The sequence below is a fragment of the Alligator sinensis genome, unplaced genomic scaffold (assembly GCF_000455745.1).
Source record: "Alligator sinensis unplaced genomic scaffold, ASM45574v1 scaffold528_1, whole genome shotgun sequence".
Classification (NCBI taxonomy): Eukaryota; Metazoa; Chordata; order Crocodylia; family Alligatoridae; genus Alligator; species Alligator sinensis.
In genome coordinates, this window is record NW_005841846.1 from 5,494,654 (window position 1) to 5,508,192 (window position 13,539).

Sequence of the window (13,539 nt, forward strand, 5' to 3'; positions counted from 1 at the left end):
CCTGCTGAAACTGCACATTAATAAAAATACTACCCATTTTCGACATCTCCAATAGGACACTCCAAATACTGTAGACAATTTACAATGAGCTACTTTAAAAAAATAGCAAACTAACTTTTTATTTTCTGTAAGTATAATGTACAAATGATTTAAAGAGTCTAAATTTCATAAATTATTGATTTCAGAAATAAGGCTGTAACTCAGAAATATTAAAATATTATGTGTGTGCATGCATGTCTGTGCTCTCTCTCACTCTATATATATACACCATGTATATATGCGAGAAGGAGGGAGAACACACACGCATGCACACACACACTTATTTTACATATACCCTACAATGAAGGATAGGCTAATATAATATTGGTAATAGCTTTACCTCAGGGCTGTCCAACTGGAGGCCCCTGCGCAGCCAGGGAGGGCCCAAGGGGTGCTGTGTGTGATGCTGGCGCTGCCCACACAGAAGGGGAAGGGTTGTGGACACCTGTCCCCACAGTTTATGACCCATGTGGCATGTGGCCTGGGGACTGCACACAGATGCCACATACAGCCCTCAACCATATTGAAGTTGGACAGCCCTGCTTTACCTGGTGTATCTTGGAGGTTTCTTAAATTGCAACTGGCAGCCTGGTTACCAAATGTTATAAAAATATGTCTACATAGCTGAAAACTCACAGCTATTAATTGTATTCTGACTCATTAGGGTTTACCAATATTAAAAAAATGATGCGTTATTTTTGAACGTGCAAGCCCTGGAGGTTGGCAGTCTCAGCAAACTGACATTTGTAAGGGAAAGAATGACCCAATACTGTACAAATTAAATCAGTGCTGATGCAAATAATAAAATGTGCTAATGTAAAATAAGTCCACTTGCAATATCAGCATGCAAAGAGAGTCTGAACTATCACCACCGCCACCCTGTATCCATCCATTGTACTGGGGAAAAGCCACGGGAACTTTCCACAGCTATCACAAACAAGGGGAGGAGTCACTGGGGCAAGATTTACTCCACATCAATTGGTAAGGAAATACACCCTTGTAATTTCAGTATTATAATGTATAGGTAACTTAAACAACAGTCCTGCAACCAATATTGTTATTAAACTACATTTTTTTCAGTTTTGCCAGTTTTTCCTTCGTTTTATATTTATTACAACACACACATCTGTTAAAAATAGATTATGCGAGGAAGAGAAAGAAAAAGGATTAAAAGATACAGTTGTCTCCAATAGGAAAATAGTAAACTGGAAAATCAGTATAAAGACAGACATGCTAGAACTTATCCTTTCTGGTAAATAGTGAATGAAACATACGTACGCATATAATGCGAGGCATATTTATCACCAATGGTAACATATTCCATTTCACTGAAGAGGCCAATCCTCTCCATATCGGTTTTTCCTTCTGTAGACATGGCTGGTTCTGTGTGACAGCACACTTGGCTGGATAATGCAGATGTTTCTTATGCTCTTCTTCAACTGCAAATGCCTAACAAATGAAGTTACCATCAAAATCTGAAACAAAACGACTTCACTATTAAAAAGAACACCTACCATTTTCGGTACCGAATTTCTGTCATTCCAAGTATTAGCACTCCTTACTGGTACTTTTCTACTGTACTTACAGGAAAACTCTCTATAAAGCAAGTCATAGGTTGAATAGAGGAAATATAAATGGGTCTTCAGTCAGCTAGTCAGGATAAAGGCAGAATTTCAGCATACTTTACTAATACGAATGCTGCCTACTTACATAAAAGTGCATAATGCTTTGCCAGTCCCAATTTGTTTTCTGTTGCTTACATCCTATCAAACTCCTGCTATGCACATACCAATTCAATGAATGACAACAACAACAACTGCCTAATTACATGGCATGCTTCAGCCCCCATCTACTTTAATTGCCCTCTAGTTAACTGCATGCAAACTCTGTCTCCTTTGAATGCAATTCCCTTGAACTGCACCTGAAACATCCCAGGGGAAGCAGCTTTCAAACAGCTGCTACCAGAAGCCTAAAAAAATGATACAGCAGCGTTAAGAGTGATGTTGCAGTCGTGACACTCCAGAAGTTAAGCAAGAGTTTCTTTGGGTGAGATTTTTTTCTTGGATCAACTGCATAGGTGGGGTAGAGTTAGCCAAGCTTTTGAACACGTTGCATTGGACAGTGGCATCTCTAACTCTATCCCACATATATGCTTTATTGGTCCAAGACAGGATCTCACCTAAAGAAATCCTGGCGGCTGTCCTGAACTGGTCGATTCCCAGCTGCTACCTGCCCTCATCCTCAAGCTTTCTAACAGCAGCCCCCAAAGGGTGGCCTGGAGAAGGAAGAGCTGGTGGGTCTCAGGGCTGGCAAAGAAGTGCCACGGGGCTGAGAGGGCTCAGTGGCTAAGGAGCACCGCTTACAGACGAAGGGGGCGCCGCGCGTAGCCGGGCTCGCCCGGGAGGCTGTGACGTCACAACGCGAGGATTCGAGGCGCCGCTGTCCCCACGCACACTCCTGGCCCGGCTGCGCAGGCCTCATTGTTGACACTGGTTGCCCAGGATTCGGGCAAGCCCAACCCCTCCTATGTCTCCCCCCCCATATCTGCTGAGACTTGGTACGGCCCAGGCCAGGTGCGCCTGCGCTATGCCGCGGTGCGACTTGGGAATTGCAGTTTCTCCCCTTACCCTCTCACGTGACCTGCCCAGTGACGCGTCAGCTGTTCGGGTTGCTCTTGCAGCAGGGGAGGGGCCGGGCCGGGTCAGGCCATGCCATGCAGCCGGGGTTGCCCCTGCACGCGGCGCTGACTGACGTGGTGAGTCCGCCCTGCCGTGCCCTCGCGCAGCGCGGCTCCCATCCCTGAGCTGGCTTCGGGGCCCGGGAGCCCCTGCTCAGGCTGGGGCAGCTGTTCAACATAGCTCCTGGCTCAGAGGCGACAGCTTTTATTAGACCAACTAAATCCAGTAGTAGCAAAACAATCCTTTTTTTGCATTTTGGGCACTGGGGTGCAGGGGTCTGCCTGGGAGCCAGGGGGGAGCTGGGACTGGTGGATGCTGGGGGACTGCAACTTGCTTTCTCTCCCTGGAGCAGGATGGAGTCACCCAAACATGAGCGCGCTGGCCTGGGCAGACCAAAGTTTGAGACCCTGGAGGGACTGGGCGCGAGTTAACAGCATCCACGTGCAGACTCCCCTGTTTTAAATGCCCTTAGCAGGGTTTAAGGGTCATGTATAATTTAGGCCGCCAAAGCGGCCTCTTTCCTTAGCTTCCACCTGGCTTCAGACACATGCAACTTATGCCCTCGCTAGGGTTCGAATTACAGGGGAGCTTGAAGGACTGTACCCCCCATAATAGACAAGAGCCCCCCCTATAAGATTTGAAAATCATAACGTGGGCAGGTGTCTAGTTTTATTGGGTCATTGTGATGGGCAGCCTAATTTTTTTTTCCAGGATCCCCGCCTCCCCACAAGAATCAAAGTATAATTCAAACCCTGTGGAGGGAAACACCAGCCCAGGGACTGCTCCACCTGCCGGCAGCTCACCCTCCCCTCCCTGCTGCTGGAGAGGCAGGTACACACAGGGGGTTACTTCGCCCTAAATTGAAGCGGTGTTGTTAAAAACCCACCGCTTCAATTTAGGTGCCCCGTTTTGTCTACACATGCCCAAGAGCCAAAAAAGAATTTGAGTACCTAAAGCAGGAGGATTTAGGTGGAATGTAAGGTAGGACTCGCCTAGAATGGGGACAGGGGGAAGAGGGGGCTGGATTTTAGTTTATACAAATTAAATTTTACAGTATTTCATACGTAATGGTTATTGGATAAAATGCACACAATCTTTGAATCAAGAGCTGGTGCTCAGGCTTTCAGCCTCCCATATGAGTGGTGCAAGTGCTCTAACAGTGAAGCTGCAGTTATACTCATCTTTTTCATCTTTCTGGCCCTCAATCTTGGCACAATTTTGCTTCTTGTAGTAGCTGCCATAGTATGTGTTGCTGCTGAAGGCTAATCGGCTCAGGTGAGAGGCAAAACTAATTGAAATGGAATTGAAAGGGCCAAGACACAAGGCTGATGTTCCCTCTGTAAGTCTACAGTGCTTTGATCGGGTCTGTGCTGCACAGTTTTGCCAAAAGATCTGTAAATGCATCCATACTTGCCGCTCCCCTGTGATGGGTTCTCCCCTGTGATGGGAGAACCTCTTCTCTTGGCTGGCAGAAAAACACCAGCTCTGAGTGGTAGGTTTCTGCCATGGTATGGCACCACAACAGAAAGGTGCATCCATCTATTTGCACTATGTTTTCTGTGAATTACTGTGGCCTGTTTAACAACTAGTGCCTCCTAGAGTGCTCTGTGCACCCTGCTAGTAGAGATGCTGTATTGAAAATGTGCATGTGGGTGTGTGTTTGCTTCCCTGCTGTCTGAACAAAAGATTTGTATTGTAGCCAAGCCTTTTGTTAGCCAAGAGAGGTGTGTTAAAAGGTCTTCCTCTGACTACTCTTTGAAACTGTTTAGGAGTAGCTAACTGGCCGTTCCTTGGTTCTCTGCTCCACAGATTTTTGAGTTCCTTTTCCTTATTTGTTTTGTAAGTCCCATGCTAAAATGAACATTTAGAGACAATACAAGCAGAGGCAATTTTTGCTGTCTGCTGCAGTGTCCCAGCATAGAAAATTGATGCACTCAGCGCCTTATATGTTCTTCTAAGCTCAGCATAAGGAAAGCTGCTACAGTCCTTCCTTTTGCTACAAAACAGTTGGAAAAGATAGGAAACATAACATGTAATTTAAAGCAATAACCAAGACATTAACATGGTATTCAGAAATGCTTCTTAGATTTAAAGGGTGTGATCAATTATTACCAGTTCTTAAAGCAATCCTGTCCTAGTGAGCTGTATTTACTTGAAGCTTTGTGGGGACTTAAGTAATATAAACATTTAGGCCATTTGTTTCTATTAAATATATAACTTTTTCCTTTCTCCCCACAGGTTATTCTAGAAGCCATGGACATACTTTTTAGAATAAGAGGGGGCCTGGATCTGGCATTTCAACTTGCTGCTACTGATGGTGTGTTTATAAGAATACTACATGATCCTCTCAAAGAACATGAAATCTGTATAGAAAAGAATCAGCCAGCCACACCAGAACTCATTATTTCTTTACTTACTCCCCCAGAATTAAGGATTTCTCCCCTGGTCTCATAGGTAGGGATTTCTGTAAATCACACCAGAAGTCCCCCCTACAGTGGCTCCTTTAATATTTTTTGTTTTGCTGCTTCCCCACCCCACTTCTCCCCCTCCCCCTATTGGTGGAGGGACCCCTCCAGCTTACTGTCCACTTGTATCAATCTGTATTCTTTCTGAGTCATACATTATAATTAGGAGTAAAGAGTCCCAAAAAATGTATTTTGTCTTCATTGCCTTCTGTATAATTCCATTAAGGATCATGGGGTTGCACAGATGCATGGAGGCCAAAATTTGATTCTGTTGTTGTATTAATATAGGCTATGATTCTGTAAAGGTTTAAGCATGTGTATAACTTTATACTTATGAATAGTCCCATTGAAATCAATGCAATATTTATCTGTGTGCTTGAGGCTTGCAGGAATTGCTCAGTAAAGAAAAGATAAGTCTGAGCACAAGTGTGTCTGGAATGAGAGGTTTGTTTAATAGTACTTCTATTACTTATTTGTCAACCAGAATAAAAGTGAGCTCAGTCTTTTTTTAGTAGCATTTTTGGCTCTCTAAAGCTTAGTAGGCATAAAAATTGATATTGCCTTTGTGTATTGTTCAAATACTGGCATAAGCAGAAATTATTTTGAAGACTTTGAGCAAAGGTTTGAATAAATAGCTGAGTGAAATCTTAGACCCATTTAAGTTAATGGGTACCTTTTCCATTTAATTCAAAGGAGTTAGAATGTTCACTGTATTTACCTGGCTATTTTTCTGATTATAACTTATCATCCAGGACAAAATGCAACACTTTTGTTTTTGTTATGTTTTGTAGCTTGTAGTGAAAGTTAGGGGGTTACCTGAACAATAACTATATCCCTCTTCTGTTTCAGAGGCATCAACAAAAAAGGCATTAAAATATGTTTTCAGTGATCTTTCAAACAAACTGTCCTCAAATGTTATGGTATTAAGAATTTGCCATAGTTCAGTGTACATATGGCCTAATAGCGGCATGAACACAGTTCCTTCAGAACTGACTGATGATTCTGCTTGTAAGGAGATAATGCGATTTATTCAGTAAGTATGTTTACACATTAGGAATAAGTTTTTCTTTTAATAGATTAATTTTTATATTATAGACGTTTTCTTTTTTTGTTGATATTTCAGATATGACCAGGAAGCTGAGACCAAACGCAAACTTACTAAAAAGAAGGATAAAAAATTACAAGACATGGTATATTTTTCTTCTGTATTAACAGATTATAGCAAGTAAAATGCTATTAAAATTCATCACACAAGTGGACCTTTGCAGTCATGCAGAAATTCTTTGAATCCTCAGGCTTATCTGCATAGATCAGTATGTAGGAATGGGGCCTTGGTCTTTAATGCTGTTGAGCTATCTCAGCCATTTGTTACTGGCCCTGATTTTGTTCACAAAATGTATTAATAGTCTATTTTATTTTGAACTATTACCTTTAGCCATTTCATGAACCCTTAACGTTCATGAGACTTCTGAATCATCTTATCCTTTCTTTCCCTTCTTGGTGTATATATTGTTGGACCTCTTCTATGTGCATTGCTAGTACATGTAACCACCTCTGTTCTTTGCAGCAGCAGGTAGTAAACATAGACTTTATGTTGGAAATGACATCACCTTCAGCTGCATTAGCCCCAGTCATTGAAAAGGAAAATGAAGAACACCACTACGTTAGCATGACCTTACCAGTTGATGTTGTTGTCTCTATTTCTCCAGAAGAAACGTGGAAGAAGTAAGTATGTTACCTCTGGAGTTGTATTTGTGAATTTGTTTTACATTTTCCCTTGTTTCCTTAGAGTGGTGCTTTTAAATAATATAATTTCATTATCCACTATTTTATCTGGTTTTTAGCAACTGTTAATAAAGTAACATACAATACTTTGTGACAAACCAGGAAGTAATATTTGTAATCTTCACACTGGGTGAAAGCTTTTAATAGAGATTCTATAGTTTTGATGAGCGTTACTTTATGACACCTAATCTCCACTAGCTGCAATAAAGTCAATTTTATGCTGGGTTAACGTACTGATATGTTGAAGTGGTAATACTTACAATTTATTTCACGTAAAGGTTTCTATTATGCCCAGTTAAGGGGGGCTGAACCCGATGATCTCACAAGGTCCCTTCCAGCCCTAAATTTGTGTGAATCTGTGGTTATCCTGTTATTATCCAACATCACAGTGTTCCATCTCCATTAATTCCAAAAACCCTAAAAAGCATTTAACATATATAATGACTGATGGAAAGGTGACTTATCATTTTTTAAGAAACGGAAAATGCCAGAAAAATTTTCAAAAGATGTACCAGATTCCTTTTAATTATAGTATAGATGCTGGGCTGTGTGTGCGAATGAGAGAGATGGTGACTGTGATTAACAGCCTCAAACTCCTCTGTAGGGACTGCTGGTCTTCAGGTGACGATGAAGGGGAGTACAGAGGCAGACCCATAGATTTCTTTTTTTAGCGTTTGACTCTGCAAGGTCCTCAGAATTCTGCAGCCAGCAAAGCACATGCTTAGCTTTACTTGCATGAGTAAATGGTTTAAAACACTTGAGTCATAGGACTGAATCATTGAAGAGTAGCTTCCACATGCAAACAAACTGAACAGAGCATGACAAGGCTGCGACCAGATCTGCTAGTGTGGGTTGAAAGAGAAATGAGAACAGCAGGTATACCAAACTGGTTGTGGAAGATGATGAGCTATGAGATTAAATCAGCACTGCTGCTGTTCTAGTTCTTAAATATTTTCCTTTATACCTTACAGTGTACAAAATATCCTAGTTAACGCAGTTCATAAACAACTAACCGATATGGAAAGGTGCATTATGAAATATATGAAGGGAACATCTATTATGGTACCTGAACAATTTCACTTCATGTTGCCGGGAACAAGAGACCTTGTAACAATTTCCTATCCAATGGGTGTTCCAGATGATCAACTGGAGAGTTACAGAAAGGTAAAACCTACCATTTAGTTGATGTAGAGCAAATACAGACAGATCCCAATTTCAGATTATAAAGAATACTGAATGTGTGCATGTGAAATTTTTGGAACATGTTTTTGCAAGATCATCAGATGCTTTTTCATAAAGGCTTGGGACAGACATTCAAAAAGCCTGAGCCTGAGTTGATTCAATCTTTGTAGGTTAGTCTAACCTGCAGAGCTTAAACTGATTTTGAAGGTGGATAGACACTCGCCTTAAATCAAGAGATGCAGGCACATGCATGCAGTGGCTCAGGATAGAAGCTGGTGGGCGCTAAAGCAGCCCTTCCTTCCCTTGCATAGTGCTGAGCTGTGGGAGGGTGTGGCCATGTCCTGACAGGATGCTGTGATTAGGGAGGGGTTTAAACTCCCACCCTGGCTTGCACAATCCACAGCCAGTGTGTGCCTGGAGGGGGAGGGGGAAACCGCCCTCACCAGGCTTTTCCCAGCTCGCTGCTCAAGGGGCAGGAGTGTTGCCAGACCCCAGCCCCCGGCTAGCACTCTGAGGCACTCCCTTCTTCATACTGTCTTCAGCAAACCTGACAGGAGAGGGAGCCAGCAGGGGGCTGATAACGTAAAGTTTATCAGCCCGTCAAGAAAACAAAAGCCTTTCTCATTAGTTAAAGCTCTTAAACAGCTTTATCGAAGGAAGGAATGAGGGACATCAACCAGCTGACCTGTTGATTAGCTCCAGAAAGGCCCTAGTGGACACTATTGTGCCTGCCTCTCCCAGTGAAACTGGAGAGGGACACGGAGACCTCTCAGCATTAGCTAGCATGGGGGTGGCGTGATCATGACCAGATGCCAGCTTAGGGTCCATGCTGTGGGAGAGGGGAAGAGGGTGGGGATCCCTGCTTGAGCGCCAGGGGAAAGACAGGCAGAGACTGCTGTGCCTGTAGTCTCCAACTCCTCAGCTAGCCCTCACTGCTCCAGCTAGGGAGCAGAGGGGAGGGGCCAGCCCTACTCTCTGGAGCAGACAGCACAGCCCAGGCCAGGGCTGATTTAACTTAAACCAGGAAGGGGTCTGGGACAGGAGTTCCATAAACCAGTTTTGACTCAAATCAGTTTAGTCTGATACAAACAGTCCTCGGACTTAGGACACAATTCGTTCCTGAAAACTGCGTCTTAAGTCAAAACATTGTAACTCAGAACTGATTTTTCCTTTTGGAAACAACGTTATAAATGGGGGATTCGTTCCTGAACCAAGGCCCAATACCCTATTTTCACCAAAAGTAACCTAGAATGTTGTACTGAATCAATTATAGATGAGCAATATAGCTATATTAATGTATTTATATTGTAAATAGCAATCATATTGATTTGGCAGGACTTCTTTTAGGTGACTTTGCTGGATTTTTTTGAAGGGCTCTTGGTTGGACTTTTTGAAGGGTTCTTGACTGGTGTCTTCTCAGGAGTCTTGGCTGCCGGTTTTTCTGGAGTCTTGGCTGCTTTCTTAAAGAAAGTGTCCGTGGAAGTTTGGACAGATGTTCTCCAGGGAAATGGGCAACACAGCAAACTTGTTCACTGATGTGGTGTCACGTTGGATCAAGCATTGTAAAGTCTAAACTGACATTAGAAAGCTGAAACAAGGTGTCAATTTATAAATGTTGCAAGTGCAAAGTGTTGTAACTGGAAACGTTGTAAGTCAAGGACTGCCAATACTACATTCAACCAGGTTTATCTTAAGCCAGTTTAAGCCTTTTTGCACTTAACTTCTGTTCTGTTACAGGTTTAAACCAGTTTCTGATCACTTAAACCAGTTTATGTATAACTTCTGTCCCTAGCCAAAGAGAGTGTGCATTTCTAATGACTTGCATAAAAATTTACTGTAAATACAGTATGGATCTTCATTTGCTAGATGGTTGTGGTGTTCCCTCTTGACACTGGTCTATCTTTAAATTGTATTATATACTAGACAGTCTCTCTATTTTGGGTACACTGCTCCAAGTGTTTAAGATACTTAAAACACAGAATTTGCTTAAATTGTATGCTCAGTCTCTTGATTTATCACTACATGTCATGATTAGCAAATAGAGAGAGGTTTTCATGTTTCTTTGTTCTCAATATAACTCAAGATTGTGTGATATTTTTATAAATGTAATTTCCTTTGATTGTTTTCCGTTTAGGCCCCAGTTCTGCAAGGACACTTGTAAAACAGGGCTTTCTCTCACCCCATTGACTTCTGTCAAGCTGTACACAAGCAAAGGAGTTCTGTCTTCCTAGAGCTCCTTGCAGTATTGAGGGGACTAGTATAAAACCTACTTGTTCAAAACTAATAATTTTAGAAGTTTTCTATGAAAAATGACTAACCAGTTATATTAAAAATATTATGTTATTAAAAACCTTCATCCTTATTTGGAGTAAAAAATAAATTGACTTATTTTGATTCCACCATGTATGTAGGAATTGCATGAACTCTTCCATCTGCCATCTGATAGACCATATTTCAGAAGAGCAAATGCGTATCACTTTCCAGATGAACCATATAAAGATGGGTATCTCAGAAATCCACACGTGCATCTCCATCCACCTGGTTTGGAGTCTGGTCTGGTGAGTTTGACTTGAAGCATGTATAGGAAAATGCTTATTTTTATATGAGTCTTGTTATAAGAACTAACTCAAATAATTTACAAATCTAGTATCATGCTCAGCTTTACACTTTCGTTCAGGGTGGATTTGATTTAAATTACTGGTCAGGAAGGCTCAACTTAATCATTGTTTTCTACAAAAAGTCTATTCTTGTTGTTTGATATCCTTTATTCATTTAACTTCTTGGAACTTTGCACTTTTAGAGAAATGTAAGGGCTTGTCTCTGTGTACACAAACTTGCAGAGAGACAAAAAGGCTGATGGGTAGATAATCAGGTCTGTTATCTCTCCTCTCCATATACTGCTGTTAATTAAGATGTTCTATTTGGAGAGACAAATCCACAGTTTGAGAACTGAAACTAAGCATCACAGAGATGCTGGGGATCTTCTAAACTGAACACTGATCTTTACTAATCTATAGAAGAACCTCTGGAAACCCCATAAGATTAGGCTCTTAATATAACTAGTTCATGGCCTGTTGTGATCTATTTATAAAACTTTTCTAAAAAGGTCACATGAATATATTGTCTCAAATAATATACAGTTAGAAGTTATTATCCCTATTCCATGATGATATCTTTGAGCTTTAACAAATCTTAAATTAAAACTATCTATATATAGGGGTGGGGGTTTTTTTGTAAAAAGCTTCTTGAAAAAAAAATACAATTAAATAAAAACATTCTAATTGTTAAATAAAACATCTGGTTTTTAATTTTTTTTTAAATAGTTGAGTTTTATCCACCCTGCTTTCATTTCATGTGGTCTATCTTGATTATCTGATTACTTGACTGAAATGTTTTGATATCTAATAAAAAACAAAATTAATCTGGCAAAACAGTTAAAATAATGCAGAATCTGACTCATCATTGTTCACCTCTTCTAGAGAAGCTATTTTTTCTATGTAGGTTGACAAGCTTCACAAATTGGAGTTATAAGCTGAATCTAGAAAAAACTCATTGTTTTCAGTTATAGCAAGGAGTAGTTCATTTTGTTTTTAAAATATTTGGCAAATTTGTTTTTTCCCCTATGACATGGATTTAGCTGCAGTGTAGTAAGTATATAGGAAAAACTATACAATAGAAGAACTCAGTGTAAGTATACAATTAAAAGCCACCCTTGACTGCTGCAGCTGAGCACAATCAAATGATTTGATCTGGAAGAGACTTTGCTTGCATTCTCACACTGCTCTGCAAAGTGAAACCATGGCCAAATATGACGGTGATTGTCTCAAACTTTATGAAGTGGGCTGCACATTGAAAAAGCTGGAGACCCTTGACCTCTGGCCAGAATTCTTATCCAGGGCAAAAGCAGCAGTTAGAAGAGCAACAATTTTTAAGCAAGGTGTCACAGCACCCTGGGGTGCCTGGAGATTCTTTCAGGGGTGCTGTGAGATGTCAGACAATTTAGAACGATTAGATGTGCAAACACGATTCACAAGGTAAACCTAGAGATTTCAAATAAGAATCCTTAGTGTTAGAAACATTCTGACTTGTGATCTGTGTTATTTGCAACAGAAAAATTGCTCTGTTATTTTTTTCCATAGTCAAAAAACAAATGAAAGCAAAGAGCTGGCATTTTCTGAGGGCTGTGTTGAGTCTAGTTAGGGCTTTGTTAAGCCTGACAAGGGTTAATTTGAGTCTAAAAAAGGAGAAAACCATTGCACTAGAGGGAACTGAAAGGAGGAGTTGTCCCCATTTCTGTAGCATTATTATAAAGGATACACCACACCTTTAGAATCTGTTATATATTATAGTTTCTCCTCTTTTTATTTTAAATTCAAAATAGCACTAATTCAAATATGTTCCAAAGCTGTAGGGAACAGCCTAAAAGTTAAGTAACAGCTGAAGAAAAATGGGTTTTAAGAATATTTGCGGCCCACTCTGATAAGTGTCTTTTCAACCAATTTTTTTTCAGTGACAATACAGGTTTTATAGACATTAGGGCTGGAAGGGACCTTGGAAGATGATCGAGTCCAGCCCCCCGCCCGAAGGGCAGGAAGTCAGCTGGGGTCATAGACTCCCAGCAGCATAACCATCCAATTTTCTCTTGAAGGTGCTCAATGTAGGTGCTTGAACCACCTCCAATGGCAGGCTATTCCAGACCTTGGGGGCTCGGACAGTAAAGAAATTCTTCCTTATGTCCAGCCTGAAATGGTCTTGCAGTAGTTTATAACCGTTCTACCTCGTCATCCCTTGGGGCTCTCTGGTGAACAAACGTTCCTCCAGATACTGGTGGTCACGCCTGATAAACTTATAGGTGGCCATCAGATCACCCATGAGCCTGCGCTTTTCCAGGCTAAAGAGCCCCATAGCTCTCAGCCTGTCGTCGTAAGGTCTGTTTTCCTGACCTTTGATCATGCACGTGGCTCTTCTCTGGACTCTCTCAAGCTTCTCCACATCCTTTTTGAATTGTGGGGCCCAAAACTAGATGCAGTACTCCAGCTATGGCCTCACCAAGGCTGAGTACAAGGGGAGAATGACGTCCCAGGATTTGCTTGAGAAGCATCTATGGATGCAAGCTAACATTTTGGTCGCTTTACTAGTCGCAGCATCTCATTGAAGGCTCATGTTCATCTTGTGGTCAATGATGACCCCCAAGTCTCTTTCTTCCGTAGTGCTAGTCGGCGTAGCACTGCTGAGCCTATAAGGATGCTGCAGGTTTTTCTTCCCAAGGTGGAGAACCTTGCATTTTTCAGTGTTAAACACCATCAGGTTCTCATCAGCCCATTTGCTGAGCCTGTCCAGGTCAGCCTGGATCGCCCTCCTGTCTTCAGGTGTGGATGCTTTGCCCCAAA

At 41.5% G+C, this 13,539-nt stretch overlaps 2 protein-coding genes across 5 annotated transcripts in view; one reads left to right on the forward strand and one right to left on the reverse strand.

Annotated features, from left to right (window-relative positions):
• CUNH4orf47 (chromosome unknown C4orf47 homolog) overlaps positions 1–2,416 on the reverse strand; it is a 17,379-nt gene extending 14,963 nt beyond the window's left edge. Inside the window, exons 1-2 of one of the 2 annotated variants that reach the window (XM_014521519.2) lie at positions 2,403–2,416; positions 1,318–1,488 (exon numbers count right to left, since the gene is read on the reverse strand). In XM_014521519.2, the coding sequence (XP_014377005.1) occupies positions 1,318–1,414 (97 nt within the window). In that variant the 5' untranslated portion in view covers positions 1,415–1,488; positions 2,403–2,416. Of the gene's footprint in view, positions 1–1,317; positions 1,489–2,218; positions 2,349–2,402 lie in introns of those variants that run through there. The other variant, XM_006015890.3, reaches the window with a different exon arrangement.
• Positions 2,417–2,680: 264 nt separating this feature from the next.
• Positions 2,681–13,539, forward strand: part of UFSP2 (UFM1 specific peptidase 2) — a 27,261-nt gene continuing 16,402 nt past the window's right edge. Inside the window, exons 1-7 of one of the 3 annotated variants that reach the window (XM_006015891.3) lie at positions 2,681–2,794; positions 4,956–5,034; positions 6,032–6,215; positions 6,306–6,372; positions 6,750–6,907; positions 7,939–8,131; positions 10,561–10,707. In XM_006015891.3, the coding sequence (XP_006015953.1) occupies positions 2,753–2,794; positions 4,956–5,034; positions 6,032–6,215; positions 6,306–6,372; positions 6,750–6,907; positions 7,939–8,131; positions 10,561–10,707 (870 nt within the window). In that variant the 5' untranslated portion in view covers positions 2,681–2,752. The other 2 variants (XM_014521681.2, XM_025208014.1) reach the window with 2 other exon arrangements.